Source organism: Trachinotus anak, unplaced genomic scaffold (assembly GCF_046630095.1).
Source record: "Trachinotus anak isolate AG129_WGS33_773 ecotype Australia unplaced genomic scaffold, CSIRO_AGI_Tana_v1 ptg000013l, whole genome shotgun sequence".
Lineage (NCBI taxonomy): Eukaryota > Metazoa > Chordata > Actinopteri > Carangiformes > Carangidae > Trachinotus > Trachinotus anak.
In genome coordinates, this window is record NW_027273864.1 from 6990841 (window position 1) to 7008941 (window position 18101).

The window sequence follows — 18101 nt, forward strand, 5'->3', positions numbered from 1 at the left end:
ACCCTGAGGCACTAGTTAAAGTTTTATTGTGAAGCTACGTAGTGTTGCTGCCTGTCTTTTATTGACTATTCTGTTGGATGGTCTCTATTCCCACAGGCAGCACTGACTTTGCTGCTGCCTTGAATTCAGAGCCAAAAAAAGCTGTCATCACCTCTTCAGATTCCTGAGTGTAGATGTAAAGACAGGGATGAAATAATGGAGTTACACCACCGCTTTCTGTTTGATTACATTTGAATTGATCTTTTTTTAAATAAAGGAAATAATCCACTATACAATCCAGTCCATAGTAAGGATGTAAATGAACTTGAATACATACATACATGCAGCATCCAAGGTTTTGCAGGAGTAGCAGCAAAACTGACCTATCATCTGATTGACACTTCAGGATTGAGATGATTGACACATGATTGACTTGCTACTTCTTCATAATTCAGTCAAATTAAAACCCAGAAACATTAACATACAATACATGACCTACACTTTTACACTGGAAATAGGATCTGTTATCTCCATTGTGGGCAAATGTCCCTAAATCTGTTTAGTAATCAGAGAAAAAGCTGCTCCTTCATGTCTAGTCTCCAAATCATCAGATTCAGACTTTGTCTTCAGTATCAAAGTAATTCAGTTGGCTGTTGTCTGTACAATGTGAACAGGAACTTTTAATAGCCGAAGTAGCAGGACTTTCCATGATACAGATACAAATATGCTACATTGTAAATAGTCTAGAGGCTAAAACCACAAAGTTGTTGTTATTTAGTAGAGGATAAAGCTCGAATGATTTTGCACAGGTGGTATTTTTACATCTCGGATCCATTACTGAAACCTGGCACCTTTCATGATGGGAAACTGAGGAGATGAATTTAGGGAGCGTCTCAAAAGTGCAAAATGGTCAAAAGAGCTTTTCAGCCTTCTGTATATTTATTTTTATTTTTATTTTTTTTTCATCGTACAACTTTATTTTTATCTACTTTTGACTTCCTATTGCACCACACAGCCTCTTTTAAAACAAAAATCCTATTTATATCCAGCATGGCCCTATGAGATATTGTGGCCTGAGTATGAATGGCAGAAAACACAGAAAATTTGTTGTACAGATGATTTCTAACAACAACACCATGCCTGCTGTAAGAAACTAATACACGTAGAGATAGTAGTTTTGCACCACACCCCTAATCCACAAGTCACGCTTCAGGTGTTTGATGAGCTGTTTGTCTCTCTGTCTCTGCAGATGCGTTCTGATGGGCGGGTTTTGAAGACAGAGCAAGGTCTGCTCCTGCGGTCTCTGCAGCCCTCTGACTCCGGCATGTACCAATGTACAGCCACAGAGAAGAACTTCAAACACACGCTGGTGAAGCTGCAGTTGGTGGTGCTATCGAGCCGAGCCGTCAACAGTGTGCTGGTGGAAGGCGGGGGAGGACTGGTGTCGTCTGCTCTTCACTCCAGCAGCACCCAGTGGACCCCCAGCGCAGGCCAGTACAAGGACCTGCTGACCATCCTGAGCCAGCCAGAGATGAGCCTGATCAATCAGTACTGCCAGGACTACTGGCAGTTCGGAGACCCGCTGCTGGGAGCCCTCAAGGCCAAAGACTTGAAGGAGCTCAAGGAGCAGAAGAAGCCCCGCAACCGCCGGCATCACGGGGAGGGGGAGGAGGAAGAGGAGCAGGAGGAGGTAGAGACATGAGGAGCCCAGCTTTGTGTCTGAAACACCCTCAACCACCTTCCCCCACCACCCTGTGAAAACTGGGAGAGACTCATTGAGAGTAGCTACATGAAAAAAAAAATCCACAAACCAGAAAAAAAAGCAAACTGAGAAAAAAAGAGGCTTACAAACAAAACCCCACATACATCCTCTCAAACAGTAAGATATATGATACACAGTATTTATTGTAGGTTGTATATAGCATCATTCTGTGGATTTCTTTGTACTTAGAGAAAAAAATACATGCTCTTTGTGTATAGGTACCTTTGGGGCAAATATTATTGTTATTATTGACGTTGTTAATTTTATTGTTGCTGTTACTGTCATTACAAAACTCATTTGTCAGCATCATATGACCTTTGGCGACTGTTTGGAATGTGTTATCAGGCGTGTAAGCTGTTAGGAGCGAGCTACGAGAAGCTCTCTGTGACGGGGAAATGAGTTGTTGATAAAGGGGTGATGGGATCTCTTTTGTTTCTTGCTTGCTTTGGCTCGATGCCAGGACTCTTTCATTTCTGGACACTTCAGGAACGCCAGTGATGCAACCTCCTCGTGGCTGCATGCAGACAGAGACTTAATAATGCAAGGGGACCATTGACACATGGTCCCAGTTATTGTGGGGAAACAGTTCTTTCTCCTATGATGCAACTGGGTCTTTTAATAGAAAACTGATGCTTGCCCTTTGTTTTTTTCCCCCCCTCCATTTCCTTCTTGATTGCAGGTTTGATTTAAAAAAGATGCAGCATCTTTGCTACATGTCAGCCCAGATACTAATTCTGTTTAGGAAGATTTACATTCGCTAAACAAAAGAAAAGTTCTCACATGTACTCTACTCTGAGTAACCTGTAGTTCAGTGGAGTTTAAAGAGACATAAATGAAAGAAGTAAGCATCAGATCTTTTTTTTTTTTTTTTTTTTTGATAAAATATATCAGGCATTATAATGGTTGGGTTCTTTTTTGATGCAAACATCCTTTGAACTGAGAGTGAGGTGCAATAAAAGGGGTAAAGGTTTTGCACAAAGGGCATTATTCTTTTACTTTCAAGGGACATTGGCTGGGGCCAAATGCAACAAGCACACTAGGGCAAGGTATAGTTGACTTTTGTGTCAAAACAAATCCAGTTTAAGGTGAAAGTGGTGCCCAGATCAGGCAGCAGTTTTTCTTAGCACACAGGACATCTTTTGTTCTTTCTTCCTTTGACATTCATATGTGAAAAAAAATTGCCCATATACACAACAGAGCATTGTAACAATGTTGTGACACTAACCAAAATATTGGGAAGCTGGCTTTCATTGTGTGCATGAACCTGTATTTGTACTGTAATTCTGATAAGATACTGTGTGGTTGTTTTTTTTTCTGTTCTTCATCTCTACGGGTGTACAGTATGGTCTGAGGGACGTTCACAGTACAGCAACATGGGGAAAACAAATGCTTTAAAGATGCCCTCATTTCAAATACACTCCTGTATGAAGCATGATGCATTTTTTCATTAGCATAAATTTAGTTCTGGCAAAGCATAAAGTGAAATTATGTTGCAAAACAATGGCATATTCATTACATATAGTAATATTAGTTACAGCAGTTCCCTAATAACCAAATGACTGGAGTTTCATGTATAAGACTGGGGGAAAAAAACATCTGGAACAATTTTTGTATCATTCTGGCTTTGTATCATCAAGTGGCTTTTACACACACACTTTCGCACACCTGGTATAGCTTCTATTCAGGCCATATGAAAGTCAGCATGAGCACCCCTGGGAAGATGCATCCATAATTCATACAGGGGTATCCATATCTGCTCCTCAAGTTGCGATTTGTGTGCATTCCCAGAATCAATCACAGCTCCTGATCGTCTCCTCCAAATAAGACTAGGGGTTTTACAGCAAAAATTAAAAAAAAAATGCAAAGAGAGGTTGTACAATTTGTTGGTATTTTTAAAAATGTGTCTTTAGTTTTGAGTGTTTTTGTTTGTTTTGTATTTTTTGCATCATCAGACTTTATGAAAAAAGAAAAAAACACTAAATGCACAGAGGTGATGTTATTGTAATGACTTGTGTAAATTACTTTATCTTCCCTTTCCATTGTTGTTGCTGACTAATAAATTAAAGCTCTATATTTTATAAGAATGGAATGCTCCCCCCCTTCATTGTGATTGGCTTGATACTGGATGTTTTCCATGTTCTGCCCAGAACCCTCTGGATCCTTGGAATAAAGTTGTACCTGTTAAAGAGATATGTATGCACATTTGTATAAAACATACACATTGCATTTGTGTTTGTAGTGAAACTACTGGAATGAAAAACATCTGTAACGAAAGGACACAGGAGGAGAATTGTTCCCTGTCTAAATGTCTTTACCTCTGGGCCTAATAGATATGGATTGTGTAAGATCCAAATCCCCATCAGTTAATGTCAGACGAGGGTTGATCAGAACATCAAGGTTCATTAACTTTTTTATTCTTCAGTAGATAATCTGAATATACCTGCAGGAGACTTATAGGGCAGTTAACCAATACTCATTTCCCTACAAAATATCCATTCTACTTTTGCAAATCTCACACTCATATTTTCAGCTGCTCAGTGACAAAGTATAGCACCACAAGCCATTGAGAAAGCAGTGTGCATGATGTATTCTGTCTTCATGAAGAAATTTATTGACGTATCTATTTTTACTTTATTTACTTTATTTCTTTCCTGCACAGGCTAGCATTTGACATGTCACAGTAGAAAATACCGTAAACACACTAGTAGTAAAGAATTTAATGATGGATGAATTACACTTACCTACATCTGGGGATCCCACCCAATAGGTAGAGCTAGGCTAGGCTTGTAGATGTCTTCCTGCAAATTTATTTAACCAGATTTGAAACCTTTCATTTTTACTTTTCATTGCTCAGGTCTTAAAATAACGCCAGCATAATGCTGTTTTATCACTTATAAACCACAAGCAAAATATTGTAGTTTTTTGCAGTGTGTTAGTATGAGAATGCAAAGAATCCAAAATGACCAAAAAGAAATACAGCCTGAAGTTGGCTAAAGCTAAAACATCGAACTCACACTGTCTTCAAAACTTAAACATAAAATTCCCATGGAGCATGAAAACTGTAATGTAACAATACACAAAATTAAGTTTTAATAGCTCATTAGCTAGCAAACGTTTGATGTTAGCATTAGCAACACGTAAGGTTCTAACATGTTGCTAATGTTACGTACTAGTGCTAACTAAAGACTGTAGCTGGAGCTGCAGTATATGAGCCCGGTAGGGCTTGAACATTTAACTATCTCTGTTGCTTTGTTACAAATGGGATTTTATTTCACTTCTAGCATATTTTACACTGAAGTTACAAAATTGTGCATTCTCCTTCTGAGAGGGAAAGAGTTAAATTAACCATGGAAGTAAACCTTATTTGCTTTGGTACTTTTAGGTCAATGAAAGTAACATGTCTTGTAGGTAATGCCCAAAGACCCTACTAGCTTCTCACGTTTTCAGTAGGACCCCCTCTCACTTCAGGCACTGGATCTTTCACGGAAAATGGTCCAAACTTGTATAACTTCATGACCACCAGAAATGCACTTTACATGTTGATGCTAAGTTGAGATGTGCCCCTAGAATTTCATAGCAAAGTCACTTACAGTATTTTTTAATGGCTCTTTGAGGGCATTGTGGACCACCAAGGTTACTGTTCATCTGTTGTACAATTTTTCATGACTCTCCACACTCCCAAAATCCCTTAGTCATCTGCACTGTTTCCATCCTATAATGACTCTGATGCAATGTGTGATGGGCGTTCACAAAGACCACACAGCACCCGAGAGAAATAGGCTGTTGTCAGGTCAGAGTGGTGTCAGTCAAGCTCATCAGGGTTTCTGCACCTCATAAAAGCCTTGATGGCAGGGCAGACTCCAGATCAGCCCAAGAGTGACTCACATTCTCCCATAACAATCTAGGTCAGGAGTAAAGTGGCAGAGAAGAAGAGTGAAAGAGAAGAAAATGGGCAGATGGGAAAGAAGAGAGAAGTACGTGGAGTACAATAGGGATAACCTCATGACACTATATGTTGTACTGAACAGATTAAGACACAAATCATCCTGACATTGTTAAAATGAACACAATATATTTGATGGATGTATAGTTGTGATTTTGTACCATGTACCATGGTGTATATATATCCTGTACATATGGACAATGTTTTAGGCAATAAAATAAAGTGAGGACGCTTTCAAATAGTTTTTATTTATCAATTACTATTATGTACATCAATGTAAAGTCATGTAAGTCAAGTGCAGTTAACAGAAAAAAATAAATAAATCAAGTCAATATTTGCTGTGACCACCCCTCAGCTTTAAAACAGCACCAAATCTCCTCAGTATAGTCGTGCAAAGTTTTTCAAGGTACTTGGTGGGTAGGTTGTTCCAAGCAGCTTGGAGTTGCTTTTCACCACTGGAGACAGCTCCTGGTGAAAAAAAGAATAAAATTTAATGCTCAACTGTTTCTGCTAGACTGTTAACAGCTGTTAATGCTAATGCTGGCTATGTAGCAAGAGCAGTAATGTTGGTGCCACTATTGTGACACAAAATGCATGTTTTGATAAAATTACTGATACAGGCCACAAATCCCATGAATGTTTCAGGTCATTTTGATAATTTATCAAAACAAATGTGGCCTAATGATTAATTAATACCAAAATGTTACACATGGCACATTTAAGCATAAATATTTTCCCAGTATAAAATGCCATAACAAACAATACTGTATTTGAATAAGTAGCAAGGAATACGTGTTCCCTGAACTCTCAGACCAACTGAGATGGTTCATAATTCATGTAAGCATAAAATGTAATGAGCCAAGTAGAAGAAACACTGAAGCATTGTTTTTAAGCACTTGCATAAATTATGAATAAAAACTGATCTGAGTGCAGAAAACATTTGTTCCTTTATGGGCGTGTTTTGTTGTTGTTGTTGTTGTATTTGACTGCAACTTCACAAACAAGTGCACAACATACTCTTGTTTAGGGATCTGAATACTCATGCGTACTGTATGCCACAAAGGCTATCCTACAAACGGATGTTCATGCACTTAGTTCAGCCTCAGTGACACATTTTAAAATGTGGAGATGAGAACATGTCTGAAGGCACCTTTTCAACCCTGCATGGGTTTGCTTCAGGACACAGGAGACAATAGGTCAATGGTTTGGAAAACCATCACAGGGCATTCCAGCCGTCAGATGACATCTGTTGTCCCCTTTTTCATTCCTCCACATAGACAGAGTTCTGTTCCGTCTGCTTATCTGATCCCTGCAGCAGAGCAGACGAGGGGAGTCAGGGTGGGAGTTTGGTAGTTCTGAACAGAGGACACTAATATTCAGGGTCAGCCTCCCTCACAGTGGCTGTTAAAATTACATCTGCATCACCACCACCACATCACTTCTAATCCAGCCACCTCTCTCTCTGATTCAGAAACTGGCCACAAACCAAGAATCTGATCCACATTTTGGAAACTCAAAACTACACACAACAAAGGCTGACCCATCAGAATCTGATCAGACATTTCTGAGCACCATTCTTCACAGCACAACGGAGATGTATTACTGTGGGAAGTTGTCTGCACAGTGGCATATCACATGATATGATGCCAGGCAGTGGTATCACTAACATCATTCTATTGACTTTTCAAATGTGGAATCCAGCTCCATCTTATCTTCGAGTCTGATCTGGTGCTCAGTGGCTCAGAGGCAGCGGTGGCATTCTGTGGGTATCTGCTCCGTCTCTCTCACGGACACAGTCAGAGCGGTCGGACACTTACTGCATTGTTGGGGCAGAAACTCTGAAGTCAGATAGTAAGAGGAAGAAGTCTGGCACGCCATGAAACTGAGTCTTTGTTCACAGGCATCCCTCTGAAGACCTACAGACTTGGCCACTGTTGAAAACCAAACTCAGACCATGAGCTGACATTAATTTAAGGCCTCAACTTTGGATTAGTCACAAACGGGGTTAAAGATTTTTGCTCCACACTATTTTGGCCTTGATGAACTCCCACTCTTCTCTCATGCAGTAACCATATGCAGGAGGAGACTCGAGGGAAGTGTGGAATAATCATTGTCGACCACCAACACTTCTCAAAACTGGAGAAAAAAAGGGCGCAACACTGCCCTCTGCTGCTCCCAGGCCATCACAGCAAGTGTCCTGCTTACAGCTGCGTTGCACCTTATCAATCAGCAGATGGCAGGATGCCACAGTGTCGACTACTGTTCCTATGGAATGATCAGCACTGTGTAGTGCAGCGGTTCTCAAACTTTTTCACATCAAGGACCCCTAAACTGTCACAAATTAGACCATGGACCCCACCTGATAAGATTTTTGCTTTTTTTTTTTGCTTTTAGATTTTATTACAGAAAGTGTTCGAAGCCCATAAACACAATAGTCCTACATTCTGTCTGTGTTGTGTTACTTATGAATGGAATTTTAGGGAAAATAGATTATTCCCCCCTGAAGGACGCCTGGGGGTCCTCACATTAAGAACCACTGGGCTAGTGAGAACAAATATACTAAGCATTCAAAAGCTCTGTTTAAAATTGTGCCCATTAAACGAGCCCTTAAGAATAAAACTGACAATTTCTGATAAATTTGTTTTCTTAACAAATAATGGATATAGTCAGTGTGGAGGAGCATTCATTTCTTTTACCTCATTAAAATCCTAGCAAAATGTACCATAAGCATATACAGTAGAAGTACTCGTTCTGCAGAAAAATAGCCTCTATGACAAATATATATTAGACTGTTAGATTGTTAATGCTGATGCAACAGTGTACGAGTGTTTACTGTTGTAGCTGGTTCAGGTAGAGCTACTTTTAACAACTTTATAGTTCAGTCTAGTTCAGTGGTTCTGGGGGTTGAGTCCCCTCCAAAGGGTCACCAGATAAATCTGAGGGGTCAGGAGAAGAGTTTGTGAGGGAGGACAGAAGAAAAAACAAAGTGCTGCACCACAAATCTGCACCCATGTTTGTGGACTTTGTCTCTCTTCTGTTACATATAACTGTCATACAATACAAAACTGAATAACTGTAGATAGATGCTTGTTGACATTTTTCATGAATAGTGAAGCTCTGTTCTACACAGCTGCTGAAGCTGTTAGTTGTTACAGTGAATAACCGAAGAAAACTGTAGATGTGCGTTTTTCTGTGGGACATCAGTGTGCAGTACGATGAGGCATCAGACTGATCAGCAGAGTTGTTGTGATTGATTGCTTTTTGACCCAAGCATGCTAACAAATCAATACCACACACCACATCCATTCATCACTATCACAATTCTTCACTTGGATCATTGTCATCAGTGTGAGCTGAAAGGTGGGAACACGTCTTATGAGCAGAGCTGTGGAGAGCTCAGTGAGTTGTGTAAGTAAATTCCTTCTTGCTCACTGTTACTTGAGCATTCCTGTATTGATTGTGCTGCATAGCTCGCTTAGTTTATTAGTATGTACGTTTGGTTTTGCCCACACGATGAAATGTTTTGGTATTCCTTGTAAAAATCTCTTTTGTTGTCGGCAAGGACGGACTCGGATCAGAGTTCTTTCATCTCTGCATTGCTGGATGAGAGAAACAGGAAACTGACACTTCCCTCACCCTACCACTCTTAATGAAGTCATCCAATGACACAGAGGCAGAGTTAGGATCCCCCTGAGTCCTGGAGGCTGTATGGATGGCTGCATACGACTGTACAATGGGCATGAAAAAGAGAAAGGCTCCCAAGAGGCAGCCTATTTAAACCCCAGAGGGCCCAGAAAGTGAGCTCTCTGCATTATTATTCCAACACGATGCAATTCAAGTATCCCTGGAAAGTGTCACCAAATGGCACTGCTGGGATTTTTCGAACACGAGTTTGCACCCCACCGGGATGGGTGCTAAGCTTGTGCTAATTGAGACAGTGTAACACAGATGCTCTCCACCGGGTTAAGGGGAAAGAAGAGTGTGATGACGCAGGCTGTTTCCCACATTTTCTCTAAATAGTCTTCAGAGCCATCTTTGCTTTGAAAATTCTTGTGCACCCTCTGTCCACTGACTGAGGAGAAACACCAGGACCACGCATGAATAAACAGATGAATTAAATTTTATTACCATCAAAGTCATCAACTCAGTCAAGGAGTACGGTACAGAGCTCACAAATGCAAGACAGGACCTACAGGTGACCACTGGTCCTGGCAAACATCACATCTACAAATACACCTGTAAGTGCATGGTAAAATGAACAGACATGGAGTACTAAATACAGTGAGAAATGTATTGGAAAAAGCATTGCTTTAAACTGTGTAACAGTAATTCAACAGTATTTATCTGCCATCTAAACAAAGAGAACAGACCACATGAAATAATCTATTCACATAAAAATCTCTTCTGCTTAAGCCTCTCATTAAAATCTAAATATTGATCTTCAACGGTGTAAGAAACAATACAGTGGTATAATCTGAACCAGTGGTGTGTGTCCATCAATCAGTCTTAGCACAAATCAAAAGAAGATACATGTAGAAATAAAAGACTGTGCAACAACAAAGTCAAACTTGAGATAATAAATGTGATCAGTTTCCTCCCTGTTTTATGCATCTGTTGAAATGCACATTTTCATATAAATTCACAGGCGTGGACAGTAAATACTCTTGACAAGAGATTGGGCGGAATCAGACAAGTGGCCGAGCATGAGCCACGAGACGTATTACACTTTAATGATATCATCTCATAATTGTATTGACAATGTGGCTGCTGTCTTTCTGCGACCAGGGAATAAAAACCAGTGGTTAATTGTGTGTTTGCGCAGGAAATAATGTTGGTCACAGACACACGCCCACACACACACACACACACACACACACACACACACACACTGATCTGACAGCAGCCATATGTTAGTTTAGAGGCCAGGACTATAGACTTCCACTGACAGGTACATGGACACCAGGAATCACAGTTTCTGCAGCCAGTCGAATATTGCTCAATTTCCTCTTGAGTGATTACACAGAACTCCTTCTGTATAGCTCCTTATTAATGCTCGAGGGGACCAGTGACAAGAGAGGATGGTTTGTTATTACTGTTTATCAAGTAAAAGTGTAAAATCTATTGAAATAAAAAAAAATATATATCAATAAATAATAAATAAATAAACAAATAAATAAGTTCTGAAATGTTAAAAAACTTATGCCTTCATACATTGCTTCAGTACAACACAGGTCAACAAAGCTGAGTCAGTGAAGATGACTCCAGTTACCACAAAGTCAAAATGATGCATGTCTTCCCTTTAAAGCCGCGTGTGGTCTGTTAATGCACATTTTGTTTTTACAGTTACAACCAAATATTAAGACATGTGTGGCGTTTGAGTCAGTATCCTATAACACAAAGGACTCAATTAGATCAGAGTAGACACAGATAGACTGAGATCTTGCAACAAAAAAAAAACAAAACAATTTGTGTCACGTGATGGATAAAGATGTCACGGAGTCTGGTGTGATGTTTCTAAAAAACAAAAGCTACAAATTAATTTGAATGCATAGAACGGCTATGTCATTTAAAATTTTCTTTTCATATAACTTTCATTGACAGCAGGGAGCGCTAACTGAACAGCAGTAATAGACAGCATCGTGTAGCTGTAGTGTGCTTTTGAAAACAAAATTAGCCTCGACATGGCTTGTGGCAAGAGGCGAGAGTGCTGTGGCCTACGATAAGACGAGTAGCGCATCTTTATCCTCCAAGTGGCTGTAAATGTAAAATGAACAGCAAAAAAGTGAGAATGCATGCTGTTTCAGCTACTTCTACAAAGGTCTCTATATACAGAATCTTTACACTTACAGCTGTGAGGTTCTTTCCTGAGCAGGAAGTTAGCAAAGGAACATAGTGTTTGTGTGTGTGCTCATGTGTGAAGCTGCCTAGTTCAAAATACAGTACTGGGCATAAAAACTCCCAGTCCAATCTCAGCATTGTTTAATGCACAATAACTGGTTAGTGTAGACAATAACATATAAGAGAGATAAACATATTTCCCATGTAAGAGGAATATATGTGAGGGACAGCACTTACTGTGTGTTACAGTACAAGGTCCAAATTTGGGGTAAAAGCAAAACGTTTCTACTGATTCTGAGAACAAATACTATAATTGCAAGACTGGCAGAGAGAAGTTTCCCAAGTTGGCTCATTAAAAAGGAATCAAAGTCATTTTCAGCTCTATTGTGTCTTCCTATCTTCTCTTATCACTAAGAGAAGAAGACTTTAGCTGTAAGCCACAGCTTGACAGCAAATCTGTTTCTACCCCTAAAACTAAAACGTGCGGAGAGAGTTGTGGTTTATATAATCTGACATAACACACCAGAGGGTCAGTGAAAAAAGACACAATACATGATAAGAGAAAGCCAATGCAACGCAGCACTCAGGAAAGGTAGCACACAGCCTCCATGAGATGATGCTAATGCTGCAAGTGAGAGAGAAGCAGAGTCAGTGTCACCATGCTAGCAGCTAATGTACAGTGTGCAGGAGTTGGTGGGGACTGCAGAGGTCACACAGGGAAGGGCGGGGTGGGGGTCTAACCCTGCTCGTCCCCGGCCTCGGCAGGTGCGCTGTGAGCAGTCGAGGCCTCTCCATTACAACGCTGTGCGGGCTCGGCCTCCTGTGGTGCCGGGCTCTGCTGTTGTGGCTCAGCGCCTGACGCTGACACCCCAGCTGAGGCCTCTGGCGCTGGTTGGCTTATCTCTGCTCCGGCAGGGAGCTCTGTGGCTGCAGCGGGGGCTCCCTCGGGTGTTGTGCCAGATGAGGGTGCAGAGGAGTCAGTGGCAGCCTGGGGAGCTGCGGGGTCTGCTGGGGCGCCGGCTGCAGGGCTGGTTGCCCTCGAGTCGCTCTGCTCAGGTGCTCTCAATCTCTTCATGATGGTGGTGACCCGCACTGCTTTCTGTGGGAGGAGGCAGAAAAAACTGAACTCAGATAGGTTCAATAACCTGAAGACTTGCTCAGAGAACATCAACTCTCATCGGACTGCCTCAACTCACGGTTACACAACACTGCGCTACAGTACCTACTTGTTCAAGGACCACACAACTACTGTTGAACTCTGTGAAGAAGAGCTACCTGGAGGAGAGAAGGAAAGGACTTACCTTCCATTTAGCTCTGGCAAAGTTCTTCTCTATTTGTGCACACACATTTTCCTTGATGTTCTTATCTGAAGCTGCACCACCAGAGATCCTGTTGCAGAAAATGGTAAAAACACAGCTTCACAACAGAGCTTTAAAAAGTCCCCTATCTCTGGATGTCACAGGCTGCTGCACACAGTACGACTCAATTTACTGTTCTTTTTTTCTGACTGAAAAACTTTTGAAGGACTGTTTAACCTTTTATTATTATTCTGATTATTTTTCTGCCTGGGCCCTTTTCTTCTAGTTTTTGCCTTTGTGAAAAATAATTGTGTTCAAAGTTTATAGTTTGCTGGAAGCGCTTCTGTCAGATGCACCTAAGCAGGGCAAACAATGACACTGAAAATTGATCAATATGTGATTTTTAACACAATAATAAACAGTTAACTGCCTTTAAACAGTCACAACCAAGAAGGCATTGCTCAACTGGTGCCACTATATAAGAAATAACAGAAAATAAAGGCTACTCTACTGCCAGTTTGATTATTTTCCATATTGGGACACACAGTGCAAAAAAGAACAACTGTGCAGATGAGTGAGGCTGTATGTAGGCACTGCAGTGATGTCAGCCAAATGCTAACCTATCTGTCATTAACTTGAGATAAAGAAGCTTAAATCAATATTTCTATAAAGGCAACTTATCAAATGACAATGTGAAAGAAGTCACTTGCAGTGATGAACCTACAGACAGTTATCACTGAATCTGTCTTCACTCACACTCTCATAACAATCTCTTTGGCTGCAGCAGGTGGCTGTTCTCAAGGAAAAAGCTCAAACCCACTGCACACTACCTGCTCAACACCACACAGCAGATAGATGCAGTATTGGGGCATTTAGCAGCTAAAAAGACACATACTTTTTTTCAGAAGTTGGTAGAGACCAAAGACAAAACTAAAAGAATGTGAATATTTGATTTAGAGTTGATTTAAAGTGACCAGAAACACAACTCCAAATGCATGCAAATCAATGACTGTATGCAAAGATGGACAACATGACAGCCCCTCTAAAAGTGAGGCCATAACATCTTGATTAACCCCTGGTGGTCGGCTGCAGTATGTGTCGTCATGATCCAAACTCACAAATCAAAATAAACATTTACAAGATTTTTCCCTTTAGTTACTTTAGTTTACTTTAGTTAGTTATCACGCTCTTATGCTGATGTCTGTTCAAGAGTTCATTTTTCTGATAAGTTTACTTCTAATTGGTTATTTGATAAATAAAATCACATAAAAAAAGAGGGTGTGGCATCATGATTGACATCTGAGTTTGACTTGTGATTAGGGCGAGCAGGTGTATAGGTGGGACCATGATACCACGACGCCACTGCCTAATGACTACTGTGCAGATTCTGGCTCCAAATGAAGTCACCAGTGCAACACGGCAGCTCTCGTATCTGGGATATTTTAGCTTCATTTTTGTGCAGTGAGAGGAAATGGATATGTACTGTCCATCTTTATATACAGTCACTAATGCAAACTTGTTCCATCTGCGGCCCCAAGTGGCCAAAAAAAAAACCAATTATTGCAGGTCAACATGTGTTAGCGTGCTAACTTTTGCTAATTAGCACTAAACATAAGTAAAATATGATCAATGTAATTAATTTCAGGTAGTTGGTCATAAATCAAAGTATCAGAAAAAAATTGGCCTGATGATGGTACGAAATGAAAAGGGATCACCAAAAGTATTACAGTTCACCCTTTGGGACCATGAATATCTGTTCCACTTTATACAGACCTGAGTACAAGGTACATATAACCTTCTGAAGGTTAGCACAAGTGAGAACAGACCAGATTTTTAGAATGCCCCTAACCCTAACCCCTCAGCTGGACGAAAAATGACTGAATGACTTTTGCGACTGGTTTGTTCATTGAGAGGTCACTATGATTCCTCTGCAGAATGGAGCTGGACTTTGGGCGACCAAATACGGTTATTTCTGAAAGTTCTGGGACATCCAGCACTTGGTGTAATAAAGTTTTCTTTCTTTTTTTTTTTTTTTACAGAACATATATCTGCAAGTCATCTGCACAGAAATGATAATGAATGTTGTAAGTGCTTATAATTTTACTTGGAGGAAACATGTAGTTGGAAAAGAAGCCAGTTTAAGGGTGAATCCCTGATACCAATCCATCTAATATTTGTCAGGAGATTTCAACAGCAATCAATCAGCAATCAGCTAAAGTAAATATCACTGGATCACCAAAGTCACTAGAATACATCCTCTGGGAATCATGAATGTCTTGAACAAATTTTGCAAAAATTCATTCAGTATTTTATCCAATATTTCATACATCCCTAGAACCACACTCCTAATGTGGCTAAAACTCATTTTGGCTAATGTGGTAAGCAGCTTTGGTTTATTGTCAAGTGACGCATCAGATTTGATGCTATTAAGTTAATATAACTGATATGTCAAGAAAGCCTGATCTCCCGCAGCCTTCCTGATTACATTAACACAGTCTGATCACACTGCTCTGATGTAAATAGGCTCCACATTATACCAAAGCTTCGCTGCCTACCATTCATGGTTTATAGCCTCCTGGGCTGTCAGTCTCTGGTCTTGATCCACCTCCATCAGACGAGCAACCAGAGTCTTAGCTGTCACAAGAAAATCACACAGAAAAACCACAATGAAAAAGGGTTTATTCTCCTGATGAATGGGAACATAAATACGACATGTTTGAGGTAAGAAGAGCGGAAAACCCTCTGGAATTTGAAATGTTTGCCCAGCAAGCTGTCACTGTGTTCTCTCACAGTGTCAACTTTATCCTAAAAGTACCTGAATCAGAGATGTCATCCCAGTACGGAGAGTCAAACTCATAATCGCCTGCCAGGATCTTTCGGAACAGGTTCTTGTCGTGGTTTTCGTAATCATCATCATCGGTTTCATCATAGAAAGGAGGGTTTCCTGACAGCCTGATGTAGCAAAGGGGAAAAAGAGCTTTGGGAGTCAAAAAACATCAACACAGGATATTTAAACAAGGTCTATTAAGTAATAAAACAAATCTGTGTTCATCTTTCCTGGTAGAACTCACAGTATGTACATGATGACACCTGTAGCCCAGCAGTCCACAGGCCTGCCATATCGCTGTCTGCCGACCACCTCAGGAGCTGCACAAGAGCACAAACATTTCATACATACATCTGAACTATAAAAGCCACATGAGGCTGACGCGTGATGATCTCCACCAACCTGTATCACAACGTCTTAAATTTATGTTCTCACCCAGGTACTCTGGTGTCCCACAGGGATCTTTGATTAGTCCATTCTCCAGCTTGGCAAGATGGAAGTCGCTGATGACTATTTTAGAGTGCTTCAGACGGTTGTAGTAAACCAAGTTCTCCAACTGTGGACAATGACATTTGAAACAGTTAATATAATATTCGTGTTCAAGGTCTTTCATTGTCATAGTTAATCAGCGATTGAAGGTAGTTGGAATTTCAGTTGTGGTGCCATTTTCGAACAGAAATAATGAGAAGACTGAAAACTTCAAAAAGTTAATTATCCAGATAAAAAGCCCTCACTGACTATTTTCAGCAGAAGTTCATGGTGAACAGTGAAATCCTCCAGACAGATTACAGCTCTATTGTGTGGATTTACCAGTGAGATGTCACCACAGTCAAGTTGTCTTATTTACTTCTACCTACAACCCAGATTAGTCAGGATATTCTCAGTCCTGTAGCGCGTTACCTTGAGGTTTCTGTGAACGATATGCAGGGAGTGGAGGTAGGCGACAGCCTCCAGCACCTGGCGCACCACGTTACTGGTGTCTCGCTCTGAGTAGTAACCTTGATCCAGGATCCAGTCGAACACCTCTCTGCCTGTTGCACTGTGGAAAAAGGAAGGCCCCAAATATGTTAGATGTCTTTACCAATGTGATCTTATTTCTGCATCACAGGATTTCAGACATCTTCTTCCAATGTTTTGTGTTTGTTGGCTTTGCTGGATAGGATGTTAAAAAGAGACTATTCAAAAGACACAAAAGGACTGATAATATAGAAATATGTATATTCATGTTGATATTTATATTTGTATTTGCATATTTCTATTGAAATGTTAATTACATCATTCCCAGAATAAAATCTGTGGACAAGACTACATCTGCCATACCTGTTTCAGAGAGATGGCTTCAGTCATTTCCCCACAGATGTTTCTTTTGTGTTTGATCATTTTCTTTCTAACCAGAATTTCTAAACCCATAAATCAAGTGTCCTCGAAGGACAAGATGAGTATCCTACATCTGGCACATCCATGGAAATGCATCAAATTCCCCAAGAACACATGCTGATGAGAATGGAGCAGCTAGCATGCAATCATTTCCGAATACCAAATGAGTGGAGTTCAGAGCCGTTCTCATATCTACAGGGCCTCGGGCTACAACAGCTCATTCCCCACGAGTGAATAATCAACACATACAGTTCAGCAGACCCGAGCTACAGCAAAGACAAGCAGAGAGCCTTTCTCCCCGGCTCATCAGACATCTGAACTCACAGTTCAAGGAAAAGGAAGTACTCCTTTTTGGTCTCGAAGACGTCCACCAGTTGGAGAATATTGGGATGCTTCACCCTGAGGAGACACGTCACAAAGCACAAGAAAGAGAGAGAAATACAGAGAGAGATGTCAGGAGTCATATAAGAGATGATGTCTGAATCATTCATTCAGACCATGACTGAGGTCTACATCTGGAACTGCCCGTCCACAGATAAGCAGATTTATATGCTCTAATTTATCCATGTGGGCATAAAGACAACCTCAGTACCAGCTGGGAAGCTTCATGGTGAATTTAGCCCATGAAGCTACAATACTGGAGGCTGCTGAGTGATGTTCTTTGCCTGTCAATCCCCTATGAAGTTGACAAAACACTCCTGCTGCCTCCATGATGCTTCTTACCAAATTGCACTAAAGGAGGAGCGGGGTCAAAAAGGACTGAAGCTGTTTCTGAAATTACTTCCTCATTTATTCAAGACTTAATAGGATACTTACTGAGGGGGGAATTGAGATTTGAGACATTTATGCATCGTTTTCATTATGCGTCACTGACAGGTGGAGTGTTTCATAACTGTAATTTACATATCTCTTACATCAGGAGCCAAGGAGAAGCAGTGCACATCATTTTGTTCTGTTGTGGATATTTCTGAAAGCACATACAAAATGGCAAACAGTGAATGTGGTTCAGCAGGTAGCAAATGGGGAGAGATTGGGACCTGCAGTGGCTTGGCTTAACACAGCTACATGTGGATAATA

At 40.7% G+C, this 18101-nt stretch overlaps 2 protein-coding genes across 5 annotated transcripts in view; one reads left to right on the forward strand and one right to left on the reverse strand.

Moving 5' to 3' along the window:
- The window catches only part of LOC139630776 (semaphorin-3F-like), a 59269-nt gene extending 55669 nt beyond the window's left edge, over positions 1-3600 (forward strand). For all 4 annotated transcript variants that reach the window (XM_071494469.1, XM_071494468.1, XM_071494471.1 and 1 more), the window contains one exon: positions 1229-3600. In XM_071494469.1, coding sequence (XP_071350570.1) covers positions 1229-1681 — 453 coding nt within the window. In that variant the 3' untranslated portion in view covers positions 1682-3600. The remainder of the gene's footprint in view (positions 1-1228) is intronic.
- A 6186-nt stretch (positions 3601-9786) lies between these two features.
- LOC139631079 (caM kinase-like vesicle-associated protein) overlaps positions 9787-18101 on the reverse strand; it is a 41930-nt gene continuing 33615 nt past the window's right edge. The window contains exons 4-11 of the mRNA XM_071495039.1: positions 17349-17423; positions 16548-16686; positions 16083-16203; positions 15892-15967; positions 15636-15772; positions 15376-15454; positions 12824-12911; positions 9787-12621 (exon numbers count right to left, since the gene is read on the reverse strand). Coding sequence (XP_071351140.1) covers positions 12259-12621; positions 12824-12911; positions 15376-15454; positions 15636-15772; positions 15892-15967; positions 16083-16203; positions 16548-16686; positions 17349-17423 — 1078 coding nt within the window. The 3' untranslated portion in view covers positions 9787-12258. The remainder of the gene's footprint in view (positions 12622-12823; positions 12912-15375; positions 15455-15635; positions 15773-15891; positions 15968-16082; positions 16204-16547; positions 16687-17348; positions 17424-18101) is intronic.